The sequence below is a fragment of the Sturnira hondurensis genome, unplaced genomic scaffold (genome assembly GCF_014824575.4).
Source record: "Sturnira hondurensis isolate 20B ecotype Veracruz unplaced genomic scaffold, ASM1482457v3 Scaffold0022017, whole genome shotgun sequence".
NCBI classification, from domain to species: domain Eukaryota; kingdom Metazoa; phylum Chordata; class Mammalia; order Chiroptera; family Phyllostomidae; genus Sturnira; species Sturnira hondurensis.
Genome location: NW_028094648.1, coordinates 5,077,392 through 5,091,288, shown reverse-complemented (window position 1 = coordinate 5,091,288; position 13,897 = coordinate 5,077,392). Strand labels below are relative to the sequence as shown.

At 39.6% G+C, this 13,897-nt stretch overlaps 1 protein-coding gene across 3 annotated transcripts in view; it reads left to right on the top strand.

Annotated features, from left to right (window-relative positions):
• The first annotated feature begins 230 nt into the window (after nucleotides 1–230).
• The window catches only part of CEP135 (centrosomal protein 135), a 61,112-nt gene continuing 47,445 nt past the window's right edge, over nucleotides 231–13,897 (top strand). The window contains exons 1-7 of one of the 3 annotated variants that reach the window (XM_037034172.1): nucleotides 231–451; nucleotides 1,334–1,441; nucleotides 3,766–3,923; nucleotides 5,821–6,011; nucleotides 6,739–6,906; nucleotides 9,068–9,209; nucleotides 11,243–11,327. In XM_037034172.1, the coding sequence (XP_036890067.1) occupies nucleotides 3,811–3,923; nucleotides 5,821–6,011; nucleotides 6,739–6,906; nucleotides 9,068–9,209; nucleotides 11,243–11,327 (699 nt within the window). In that variant the 5' untranslated portion in view covers nucleotides 231–451; nucleotides 1,334–1,441; nucleotides 3,766–3,810. Of the gene's footprint in view, nucleotides 452–1,333; nucleotides 1,622–3,765; nucleotides 3,924–5,820; nucleotides 6,012–6,738; nucleotides 6,907–9,067; nucleotides 9,210–11,242; nucleotides 11,328–13,897 lie in introns of all 3 variants that reach the window. The other 2 variants (XM_037034170.1, XM_037034169.1) reach the window with 2 other exon arrangements.

Below are 13,897 nucleotides of genomic sequence, written 5' to 3'. Positions count from 1 at the left end.
GACGTGCCTTTTAAGCTGGAGTTTACCTGGTGAGTAGGCGTCCACCTTGCCCGTGAAGGTTAATCCTATGCAAGAACCCGGTTGGGGCCCCGTTTTAAGCCCGCATCAGGCCCAGAGGCGGAGCCTATCCCTGACATCCCCTGAGTTTCTGGGTCTGCTGGCCGCCTGGGGGCGCCGTGGCCTCGCACCGCCCAGGCCACCCGTTTCCGGGCACTCCGGCCCAGCTCCACCTACACCGCTGTCGCCGCTCTCGCCGCGCGCCGCCTGGTCTACCGCTCCCGTTACCGAGGCAACGGCGGCGCCTCTGAGCACCGGCTGGGATCCTCTCTGGGCGCCATTTTCAAACTGTCCTAGCGCCGGAGGCGGTGTTTGGCAAGGAAGCAGCCAAGGAGGAAGGCAGGCTCGAGGGCGATGCTACAGCGGGCGGAGGGAGCGGCGGCCGGAGCTGCGGGTGAGGGTGGCCGCGGGGTGCGGGGTGGTTGCTGTAGGACCTGGCCGGGCGGTCCCTGCGGGCCGGGCCTGGACGCTGCCGGGTGCTAGGCCGCGAGGCCGCGGAGGGAAGTGGGTCCGGGCAGGGCGGGGCGGAGAGAGTCCCCCCCAGGCTCCGGTTCCGACACCTTCCGTTTAACCCGGACCGTAAGCTGCGTCCAGAGGTCATCCTGGGGCTGCTGCGGCTCCCGAATTGCCTCCTGTCTGGCTCTCTCAGTGCTTATCCTCGCAGATCTGCCAATACCGAAGACGGATGGGTCGATTTAAGTTAAAATGCCCTCTTCGTTTAAGAATCACACTTGCTCTTTGTAAACAAATGCTGCAGAGTTGAGGACGAAGGCTATTTGTTCATCTTCGTCCCACAACTTGGAATACATCCTCTCTATCTTCCAGTCTCAACTATTTTAAGGAAGGAAGGACGCTGAGACTATCTCACTTAAAGCCGTGTTTTGGTTTGACTTAGTCCCTGTGCGTACATACATACACACAGGAGACTTTAGTAAAGTAAGACGTTCCAATTTTCAGACGTCGCCCCCGCCTAGTTAAGCAGGTGGATAGTTCCAAACGCCTGTGCGTATCGTGGGGGACGCCAAACCTAACGTTTTGAGTTGTTGTGCTAGAAACATTCAGTATAGCCACAATGTTGGATAATGGAGTCAGGGCAGGGGATAGAGACAGTAGCCCCATGGAGGAGGAATGTCTAATACATGCGTTTTTGTCCTTGGGAGGATATTTGTAATCTTTTTCATCTGTTCTTTGTTGATGATTTTTTAATTCAAGTTCATTCATTCTCTTTCTCTCTTTCTCCCCCTCTCTCCCTCCCTTTCCCTCCTTCCCTCTCCAGGATGTGAGGAAGTATTATTTCTGAGTAACCAAAGTTGGTACCAGACAAAGAGAGGAAATGTTTGAGTGGTGAAGGCCTGCTAGCCTTCTAGTTCTTGGTTTGACAGGTGTGTCTCTGACATTTCCAGGAGTTTCTCTCAAACACCGTGCATCAGTCAGCCTCCTTTTGTGGAAGGAACCTAGAAAGTCCAAAGGGACACCACTCAGAAGAAGAGGTTAGGGAGAGTGGAAAAAGACAGATTGACAGATTGGTAGAATGGAGTAATCAAGGACAGGTACACGTGATTGGGTAAGTCGAGGTGGCATGATACAGAAACCAGAGTGCTGGACAGGACCCGAGAAACCTGACTGCCTACCTGGCCCTGTGGTTTGGGAAAGTTACTCTTTTGGGGGTCAGTCTTTCCTCATCTTTGAATAGGGAGGTCGTTTTTGACCTCCTCTGCCTGACCCAGAAGTTGTGAGGATCAAATTTTTCACATATTCATGGTTTATAAATCACGAAGAACAGTAGAGATGTAAAGGTTTTTATTTGGTTTAGAGTACTAGGACTATATTTTCCTGGCAGGTTAGAAAAGAGCAAACTTTCTGAAGAAGTGGTCTTTGGATAACTACATTTTAGGGCAGATTGATAGAAAACATAAATATTTTCAGAAACAAGCATAAAATGTATAGAGATACTTATGTGTTTTTGTGCTTTTTATAATCGAAGTAGAATTTACATGGTGAAATTCACAGATCTTAAGTGTACTTAATTCAAAAACTTTGGTAAATATGCACACACGCTCAACCTCTACCCCAATCAATATAATATTTTCACCCCAGAAAGTTCCCTCTTGACCCTTCCAGTCAGTCTGCACCCATCCACAGCCCCAGGCCACTTGCTGTTATAATTTCTGTCTACATAGTTTAATTTTGCTTATTCTTGAACTTTTTATAAATGGAATCATATAGTATGCATAGGTGGCTTTTATTGCTAGATAATGTCATTCAGATTCATCTGTGTGGTTAATGTGTATGTGTAGTTCCTTTGCTTTTATTTTGGGGCAGTGTTACATTGTATAAATATATCACAGTTTATTTGTGCTGCTGTTGATGAATATATAGTTTGTTTCCAGTTTGGGCCATTATGAATAAAGCTGCTATGAATATTCTTGTAGAGTCTCTGTGTACATGTTTATTTTTATGTCCTTGAATAAATACCCAGGAGTAGAATTACAGAGTTATCTAGTAGGGATATGTTTAACTTTATAGGAAATTGCCAGATATTTTCTACTAGTTTTACACTCTAGTCAACAGTGTAAGGCCCTGGCTGGTGTAGCTCAGTGGATTCAGCGCGGGCCTGCGAACCAGACGATCACGGTTCAATTCCTAGTCAGGGCACATGCTTGGGTTGCAGGCCAGTTTCTGGCAGGGGCCAGTTCCCTGCAGGGGATGCACAAGAAGCAACCATGCATTGATGTTTCCTTCCTCTCTCCTTCCCTTCCCCTTTAAAGATAAATAAGTAAAATATTTTTTAAAAACGCATGTGAACAGTGTAAGGATTCCAGTTGCTCCAAATCCTTGACAACCTTTGGTACTGTACCTTTAATTACGGCTATTCTAGTATGGGTGAAATTGTACCTCATTGTGGTTTTAGTTTGTATTTCTTTGATGACTAATGATGTTAAGCACATTTTCATATGATTGTTCCCATTCACATATCTTTTGCGAGGTGCCTATTCAAGTCTTTAGCCCATTTCCTTATGAGGCTATTTGTCTTTATTAAGAGTTGAATTTGCAAGAGTTCTTTATATATTTTGTATACAAATCCTTTGTTAGATATAATGAACATTTTCTCCCATTTTTGTTTGCCTTTTGTTTTCTTAATGGAATATTTTGATGAGCAAACATTTTTAATTTGATGAAGTCTAATTTTTCAAGTTTTTCTTTTATGTTTAGTGCTTTCTAAAGAAACTTCTCTAAGGGTTCTCAGCCTACCTCAGGCTAGAGAAAATATTTTCTTCCAGAAACGTTATTGTTTTCACATTTACATATAGTTTAATGAACAGATAGTCATTTTAATGCAGCAATAAGAATATCATAAGTACTCTATTTAAGTCAATCTAAATATTCCTAAAGTCTGCCTACCTAAAGAGAAAAAAATAATTGCTTCCTATTAAAAGAATCTTTTCTTCTTACCATGAAATAATAGTAGTTTTAGCCCTGACCAGTGCAGTTCAGTGGGTTGGGTATCATCCTGCAAACCTAAAGGCTGCCAGTTCAATTCCCAGTCGGAACACGAACCTGGATTGTAGGCCATTTTCCCTAGTTCAGGGCGTGTGAGAGGCAAGATGGGTGTTTCTTTCCCTTCCCCTCTATTTAAAAATAAATACAATCTCTAAATAATAATAATAATTATAATAATAGAAGGATGTTTCACTCTTTTTCTTTTAGGACTTTAATTTTTGGAAGTGAATAAAACTGGTTTTGGAAGACAAGATGACTACAGCTGCAGAAAGAAAGTATATTAATATTAGAAAAAGACTGGATCAGCTGGGATACCGCCAGACTCTGACAGTGGAATGTTTACCTCTGGTAGAAAAACTTTTCAGGTAAAGATAAGACTATAGTTCTAAACCTGCATGATCCTTAATCCACCTTACCTGGTTTCTGGTTGAACTTCATACTTCAGTAAAGCAATGAGTAGGTTTTCAAAGAGCCCTTAAATCACCTGAAGCTCATCTGTTCATCTTAGATCCTACTCCTCCATCATCAGTTCAGGGCCTCCACATTTAGGGGTCACCATTCACACAATACCATCCAGAGTACACATTTCTGAGGATTTTCCCTGTGAACAGAATTACAGGTTTTTTAATGTGATTTTCTGATATAATTGGGGGTTCTGTGTCTGCCTCACTCACTGCTCTTTAATTACTGTTAAGTTATGGTTCTCTAACATGTGGTTAGTGATTTCTTTAGCTAGTATATGTTACCTTAACTGAAAGATTCTTTTTGATTTTCTTTTCCACATGTGCTCTATTACTGTGCTCTGAGACTGGAGCAGGGAAGTTTCTCAGGGAGCTATCGCAGTAGGACAACGGTTTTTAACGAGTGTGCCACAGGAGTTTTTAAAGCCTGCAATATTGGCCCTGACTGGTGTAGCTCAGTGGCTTGGGCGTCATCCCACAAACTGAAAGGTTGCTGGTTTAATTCTCAATCCGGGCTCGTGCCTGAGTTGTGGGCCAGGTCCCCAGTTGGGGGCGTGTGAGAGGCGACTGATGGATGTTTGTCTTGGGCATTGATAATACTCTCCCTCTTTTCCTCTCTCCCTTCCCCTCTCTCTAAAAATAAATAAATGAAATCTTTAAAAAAATGTAATACCTGACTACTTAGTCAGAAGCACTGATCTCTTGTCCCTTAGATTGTTAAATTAAAAAAATGGCAGCAGCCAATGCAGTAATAGTAATCTGGTGTGACTGAATCAAAATTATACCTACTTTTTTTCAGATTGGCAAAAAAATATATTTTGCTATGCTGAAGAATTTTACTAATTAGTTAATGTGGGCCATGAGATGAAAAAGGTTAAAAATCATTGCATTAAGACTGTAAGAAATGATGATAAGAAAGAGAGGATGGATGGAAAGTATTTTGTGGTCTTCGGTATGGCCCTCAAAACCCTTCCTGGTGCGGTCCCTGCAGCCTCATCTCCCATGTGTGGAGCACCTGTGGCCTTCTGAGCACACGTACAGTCAGCACTCGTCTCTCCAGGCGCCGTTCTGTCTGCCTGGGAAGCTCCTGTCTGCTCTCCCCTTGCCCGTGTGCTTGGTTAGCTGTGTGGTCCTCAGGACTCTCTTCACATCTGTGTTAACTACTTATTGTTATTGCAAACTTCCTTTTGACTTCCATTTAGAATCAAACTCCATGAGACTAGAGATTAACTGTATCACTGCTGAACCTAGGACAGGCTCAGCAAATAGTAGGCACTGAAATATTTGTTGAGTTTATCACATAATACAGCTTTCTGACAAACTGTCAGTAGAATATCAGCTCCACGATGGCAGTGAATTCTTTATTGTGTCTTCTGTTCAATAAATATTGTTGGAGTAAATATTCCACTGATCTGTGTTTTTCAAAGTAGGGAACTAATTCTTATTTGTTGTGTACCTGGCACTTGGCATATAACAGTCAGTCAGATATTTGCTGAATGAACAAATAAGTTTCACAGATTCTGCAGGATCTGGTGACATGGATAATAGGACGTGGGAATGAGTGAGAGGGGAGATTCAAGATGGTTCCAACTATGAGTATATAATGTATAACTTTAAATCAGATCTTGTTTTGAGAAGTTTTTTAATACTTCCTGGTACCTTGAAAGTCTCCTAGTGTTTGTTTTTAGATTTGGGTTGACTTAGCATTAACATATAGAAGCTTTTTATAATTATATTTTTAGTTATTAAGAAGCTAATAGAACGTTTCCTTGTATTTACATTTTCTGTTCTTTAATTCTAGTGACCTAGTTCATACAACAGAAAGTCTTCGGAAATCAAAATTATCTGCTGTGAAAGCTGAAAAAGAAAGTGCCAATTTTGATTTTGTCTTGGAACCTTATAAACTTGAAAATACGAGGTTGAACAGGGAAAATAATGAATTATACCTGGAATTAATGAAATTGAGAGAACAATCAGCACAAGACATTAAAGGTGAAATTTTGTGATTTTTTTAAATGCTGTATTTTTGCCCTTTTTATATGTAGGAATGGCTAGTCTGATTTTAAAACTGTTGATTAAAAAATGTGATAATCTTGCTAACAGCAAGAGCATTTCCTGAGAAGTAAAATAAATTTCCATTCCATGTCTATATTTGTCTGTACTATATCTGGATTAACTTTTTAGGTTTATAGTTGCTATAGAACAGATTAAATGCTGGAACAAGGGACTGTTCTTGAAACAACTTTCGTTTTTCCTGTACTGAAAGTAGGATTAAGTCAGTTAAAAGACATATGTCATTCTGATTCTTTAATACTCCATCTTTGAGCTAGAAGGTACTGTAAGATGATTTTCAAAAGTACTGAGAAAAGGGTAATTATATGGCTATATTTTATGAATTACAAATTCTTCTTATTTAGTTGAAAGCCCTGTCTAAAACCTGGCATGAATTCTAATTTCTTAACTTCATACCCAATTTACTGGATCAGAAGTGATGGTTTAGATTAAACTCATACAGTAGAAGAAGGACGTAATTCCCTTTTGTGCTTAATGACTATTTGCAGTATTGTTGATGGTGTTAGAAAAGGTATCACCCTTTCAAACAAAGCATGCATATTAAGAATCAGATAGAGCCTTTCAAATTGATGACTTTTTGCATTTTGAGAACTGGAGGAATTCTATAGATTTCTTGATCTGTAAAACAGTCTTTGAATCTTTTAAGAGTTGAAAACTACATTGAAGAAGTGTGCACGTGAAACAGCTGATCTGAAATTTCTAAACAACCAATATGTTCACAAACTCAAACTTATGGAGAAAGAGAGCAAAGCTAAGAATGAAAAAATTCAACAGCTTCAAGAGAAGAATTTGCATGCTGTTGTACAAACTCCAGGTAAGTCTCTTTCTTCTCCAAACAAATTACATACATCTGATCTTTTAGAGACATTTCACTATTGACTGGAATAGGACCTTGGTAATTCATGCTTGGACTTTAGTATATGAAAAGATACAGTTGGGTAGTCACATAAACTTTTCCATTTATTTCTGAATATCCCCGTGGTACTTCTTACCTGTGCTTAGAAACTTATATAATAATAGCTTCTTAGATGTAAGAAGTTTAACTTCAGGGCCCAGGATTTTATTTCCTTAATCACTATTGTAAATTCTTTTTCCTGTTGTTATTATTTTAGTTGTAAAAGTAATCTATACTCAAAGAACTTGAAAAATATATACTTTCTTTATTTTACTACTTTTAGTTTTATGCTCAGTAGTTCTCAAGGAAGAGAAAAGAAATGATGAGGCATATCCAAGTTGATGGTTGTCTAGGAGTAAGGTTGGAAGAATGTCCAAAACTAGTGATAAGATCATTGATGTATGAACCATGGGATCAAGATTATAGAAGTAACTGAGGCGTAGGAAGGTGTTGGATAATGAGACTGGGTAGAGACTGAGAGATTAAAGAGCATGGTGTGGACCAATAGTAATTTGGTCAGATGAAGGTTATAGTCAGAAGAGAGTTGAAGATCTAAAAGTTAACATACTTCCAAGTGGCACAATCGTGTTGTGTGCTTGAGGCTGCATGGAGCGGAAGCTCAGGAGAGTTGACGGATTCGGTGGAGAATCAGTGGAGCTCAAGATGGCAGGAAATGAGTTGGAGAGGTGGACTGTGAGCCCACAGCAGAAAAGACAGGGAAAAGTGGGAAGATCTCAGAAGTAACAACAAGGTTAAGAAAAAAGAGGGTGATCTGGTTTCCTGAGAAAAGAATGGGACAGATTCAAGAGAGATTCAGGAGGTGTGGTCTCTGGATAGTAACTGAATGTGGTAAGCTTGGACGGTGAGTCTGTGGTAAGCTTGTGGTAAGTCTGTTGCACATGACTTCGTGGGTGGATGATGGTACTATTTCTTAAGGTAGAGAATGTGAGAGGTGGAGCAGAAGTCCACTTTTGCATGTGTTGAGGAAGTTACATGGGACATTGACATTGAGATTTCTAGTAATAGTGGGTTACATAGATCTGTTCGTGGAAGTGCAGTCCCAGATGGAGATTCAAGTTGGGAGTCATTGGAGTATCTTAGAGATTGAAGCTATGGATGTGGTGGGAATTATCTAGTGAGATTGTGTAGTCTGGGAAGAGAGGAGAACCAAAGACCCTAGGGCAGTTTGTATTTAAGTGACTGATGGAAGAAGAAGTTCATTGACAAAAACTGAGGAGCAACCAAGGAAGAAAATCAGTAGATAAGGGAAGAAGAAAATGGTTTGTCCTGTATAGGTGTATAAGTACTAGCAGGTCGTTTAAATACTTTTGAGTCAGTTGCTTCATCTTGAAAATGAGAGATAAGAGTATACCAAATTTGTTAAGATTCTAAGGAAGACAGAGTTGTGGGTTATGTTCTTAGTCAGGACCAATGAGTTTTCTAAGTACATGTCTGATTTTGGTTAGATGCTAGAAAAGTTATCCATGTGGTTTGCATTAAGGCAGGGTATATTCATTCATAAAAAGAAATTACTCCTGCTGTTTTTAAGGATAATTAATTAAAACATTCCCCACTAATTTAGGTTACAGTATGACTATATTACAGGTGACATTCTATTATATACTAGTTTTGCTACTTAAAATTTTGGTTACCTGCTCTTTTGGCATTGCTTAGAGAGCGTGTGTGCTAAGGCAGTCCTCACGGCCCTGAGCTCCCTGTTCCACAGTTTTCTATTGGTGGGGGCTTCTTGAGCTCATGTAATAAACACCACAAAGTACACTCAACTTTTAATCTTGACAACATCTGTTCCCCATCTACTGAAAGAGCAGATTAAATCTGGATACCCATGCCAAGCATGCAGAAAATAAGTCTTGTGTCATGTTACATCCGTTGAGGTTTTCAGGAGGGCATCATGTAAAGATCAGGGTGGGTATTTACATGTGGGGGAGAAAACATCTTATCCATGTGTAATAAAAGCTAGAGACATACTTTATAACAAAAAGGCTAACCTGGAATATTGAGTTTTAAGACAGTGGTTTGTTGCCTTTTAATTTTTTGAAATACACGTTTGTTCTCTTAGGTGGCAAGAAAAGAAATATTGCTTTCAGACGCCAGCGTATGCAAATTGATGAACCAGCCCCTCCTTCTGAAGTCACTTCCTATCCAGTTCCTCAGCCAGATGACCCTTACATTGCAGACCTCCTACAAGTGGCTGATAATAGGTACATTACGTAGTTTTTTGTTGACTTGAGTTAGTTGACCACTTGAGTAACTGTAAATTTCTTGACTGTAGGGCTCTTGTCTCTTTAATTCCTGTATCTCCAGTGCCTGGCAGAGAAATTTGCACAAGCACTCAGTTTATAACTTTCTGAATGTATTCTGACTATAGAATGTTGTTACTTGTGTTGAAGCTTTGATTTCAGGTAGATCACATGCCTAATGTGTCTGCCCGTATTTGCTTTAAAACAGTTTAATGCCACCTAGAACCTCTTTCAGTAGGAGTTGCTTTGACATTTAGTTTCATCATCCAAAGTTACATTTTCCAAGACTCTCTTACTTCAGATTTATGTCAAATGCCAATGGACATGTATAGATTTGGAACTGGCTTTGAAATACTTTTTAAAAATATTTTATTTATTTATCTTTAGAGGGGAAGGGAAGGAGAGAGGGAGAGAAATATCAATGTATGGTTGCCTTTCGTGTGTTCCCTGCTGGGAACTGGCCTGCAACCCAGGCATATACCCCGACTGGGAATCAAACCGCGATCCTTTGGTTCGCAGGCCCACGCTCAGACCACTGAGCTACACCAGCCAAGGCATAAATTTCTTTTTAATTAAAACTTTGTTAAGCTTTCAAGGAAAGGCACGATATCAGTGTTTTGGGCAAGATACAAAATTGAGTAAGCTGTTGTCACCACTTTAGAGAAGTTTGCAATCTGGTGGTGGGGATGAGACAAGAGGAATAATACACTAATGCCATTGAGAGAAGGACAAGGGGCTCAAAGGAGCAAGAGAGCCCTAGTGACAGCTTCTGCCATCACAACTGGAGAAGCATTTTCTGATATGGAATACATCACTGGAGATAGTGCAGATAACTTTTAATTTTGTTGATTATGCAGAGAATATGTGGTAGTGTTTCCATTTTACTAATTTTGGTATAACAGTCTAAAAGAGTACTTTGGTTGAGGTACTCATTAGGATCCCTTAGCTTAGTTATCCTCGCACAATATCATGTACCTGTATTTGTATGGTTATCTGACCTTACCCAAAGGAGGAATAGTTTGTGTTCCTCCATTGCAGTTGTAATCTAGGACTTCTTAGGCAGTGTGTTGGTATTATTTAAGGAGTTTATTGGCTATATATATATCATTTTCTGTCTTTATCTCCTTATCATTTTTCTTTCTATCAAACCATCATAGGTGGCATTAGTCTCTTGATTATCTTGTTTGTTTTAATTTGCGCATGCATGTTGTGTTTTCATTCAGTCATTTGTGCATAAATATGAGTGCAGTTGTGAATGTACTCTTCTCCTAAAGCTAGATCAGTAGAAAATGTGGGTTCTAGTAATAGCAGCGACAAGCTGTGTCCAGCCTCTCTTAGTCCACCCCACGGAAAATCTTAAAAGCAGACCTGGCTTTAGGCTTTATCTTTCCAGTGTGGAAGTGGTTGTGTAAATATATGTTAATGCTTGGAAAGGTTGGATGTAATACAAATACATCTGGGCAATTGTAGAATTCAGGTAATTTGGACAAATCTTGATGCAGTTGGAATTAACAAGGGCCAGAAAAGAGTAGCTATTTTTTTGCTGTAATTACTTCGTAAATTGTAGGATTTCTCGATATTTTTCTTCTTTCCGGGATTACAGGGTAGGTAGTTTATTGTAAAATACAGGGACAGTAAGGGTCAGAAAACCCATGTAAGGCCCTTATTTCACTTAACAATCTTACAAATTTTGGATACCCGCAATTTTCTGAACCTAATGATTAGTGGCATCTGAAGGAGTTGTTCTAAGGATCAAAATTCAGTAAATAGGTCTGAGTTTAAAATTATTTATCACTCAGTTTTGCCACTCAGTTTTTTAGCTGTTCCTATGAGATTAACTTTACAAGATGATGTTCTCTATGCATGGCACAACACTTCATAACTCATTGAGAAACAAAGTAGAGGATTTACAAAAGAACATATCTAGTGTTATTTCTTGTTATTTTGTATTTCTTAACAAAAATGTATTGGCATTAGTTATGAATGTGTTTCAGAATTCAAGAGCTTCAACAGGAAGTCCATCAGTTACAAGAAAAATTGGCAGTGATGGAAAGTGGACTGAGAGATTATAACAAGCAGGTAGGATTTTTGTTTATTCACACAGGAAGGATTGAGATGGATGTATTTGCATTGTAAATAGAAGTGGTTACATTTGATATTACTGATACTGAGTTTTCTATACAGCTTTTATCTTTTTCATCAATTTGTTAATAGAGTCAATAGCTGGAAAGGCTTAGATGGTTTTAGAGCAATTCTAGTCTATTCACTTCATTATTCATTTAGGTGAATAGTAGTTTTTCATTAGTTTTGTTATTTGGGGTTTTTTTTAGGTGAATCATCTATTTCCTCAAATATAATTTTATGAATATATTACTGTTTTCATCTAGGAGATATTTTATTGAAGTATGCAATGCTTTATAATGGTCTTTTAATTTTTGTTACTCTAAACTTACAAATTTTGTCATTTTGAATGTAAGTCTCTTTGAAAGTTATTCCTCTGTTGCTATATTTTTGTGGTTTTCTTTCCTCTCAAGAGATAGTGTCTCGTAACACAGGTTTCAGAAGAGGTGGGGGAGTCGGTAGTTGGACACAGGTCGCAGCCACATGACCTTTGTTCTCTCCCACTTCTGTCGGGGTCCTCAGTAAATGCTGATTTGGGTAATTACAGGCTTCCTTTCTTAATACGCTTGCTGAAGTTTAAACTGGGTAACACATTTTTCATTTTCTGCATATTTTGGAGTGATGTGATTTGCACATGCAAATATAGATTTAACTTATGTGTTGGTATAACTCATATTCGTAAAGTACTTTGAAGGTTATTTGGATAAAAATGGAGTTAAAAAAAATAGTAATGTCAGCCAAAAAACTAACTTTATGGAGAGATGTTTATAATATCAAATATGCACATGAATTGAATATTATTGGTATTTTTTAACCTTTAATTACATTTTCATCACATTTTTCTAAGTACTTTATGAATGTAAACCCACCATCTGCGAGATGGCTGAGGTATCTGGAGAAAATGGTCTGACTGCTCTGATGGAAGCTGCCAATTTATTGTGGTTATCAATCTCAGCTAAGTCCATTGCTGCCTGTCTTTTTTCCCCTTGAGTTCTGTTTTTCTCAGCATATATTCTAAATTGTGTTGTTCTCTCAAACTATTTCCCCAACCTACAATACCCTCCTCTTCGGGCTATCACCTTGTTTCAACTTCTGTCTCTGCCTTTAAAAGTAGTGGTATTCACATTCAGGCTCTCAAGACTAAAGGGTAGGATAATGTTCTTCAAGTGTAAGGTTTAGTCTTCCTTGCTTCTGTTTTTGGTCCTATTTCCTGTCTCCTCCTTAAGACCTTACTTTAATAGATTGTTCTTTCTTTACCAAACATTTGCATGGCCACATTGTAATTCTTTTAAGCTTCGTAACAGTCACAGGAGAAGGTATTATGACAGTCATCACTACCATCCCCTAAAAAAACCCCTTAACACCCTGGCTGGTGTGGCTCGGTGGATTGAGCGCGGGCCTGTGGACCAAACAACTTCGGTTCGTTTCCCAGTCAGGGCACACGCCTGGGTTGCAGGCCAGTTCCCAGCAGGGGACGCACAAGAGGCAACCATACATTGATGTTTCTCTCCCTCTCTCCCTCTCTCCTTCCCTTCCCTTCTAAAGATAAATAAATAAAATATTTTTTTAAAAAACCTTAACTACCTCTCCAGCTTGCTCATGCCTCCTCCTTCCTCCTCATTGCAACTCCTCTGGGCATCTTCCTCTCGTCTCTACTTCTTTACCTCCTGCTCACTCCTTAGCCTGTTGCAGTCTGGCTTCTCCCTGCCCCGCCCCCCACTACAAAAATTGGTCTGGTTAATGACGCTAGTGACATTAATTTCTAGATCCAAAAAAATACATTTAGTCTTTATCTTCCTGACCTACTATGTATTATTTGACATTATTGATTATTTCTCATTGAAGTCCTTCCATGACTTCATTTTCTTTTGGGTTTTTTATTTTAACATCTTGTGATTTTTCTCTGTTTTTTTTCTTTGCCCATTCCCTGAAATATTACTGTGTTCCAGGATTCTGTCTTTGACCTTTTCTACTGTCCCTGTATGTTTTCCCAGGTTGGTCTCATCCACTTTCTTGATTTAAAATGTTGCCTTATGTCGATGCCTCCCCTAAACTACTTTAGACGTGAACCTCTCTCCTGGGCTCCAGACCCCTGTGTCCAGCTTAGTATTGGCCATTTCCACTTGGATGGAGGCTATAGAGGCTCTTCATACTCATCCGCCTAGTACTGAACCTGGCTTCTGTCTCAAATCTGCTGTGCCTCCTGTTTGGCAGCATCACCATCTGCCCGGCCAACATTCTGCCCGGTCTTTCCAGACCTCATGCTCTGTCCTTCACGCCCTGCTCACCAAGTTCTGTCAGTTCTCCTGCCCGAGCACTCCTCACAGGTACTCGTTCTGCTCTGCCCTATCCCACTGTTTTATTTTAGGCCTTAATCATCTCTCCTCCATTCCTACAGTACATTTCCCTACCTCTGGTTTTATTCTTTCAAATTTATCCTTTAGTTCAGAGTAATCTTTCTCCTTGGCTAAATATTCAGTGTTTACCTTGATTAGTTCCTGCGCAATTCTTCAGACTCATCCCCAACC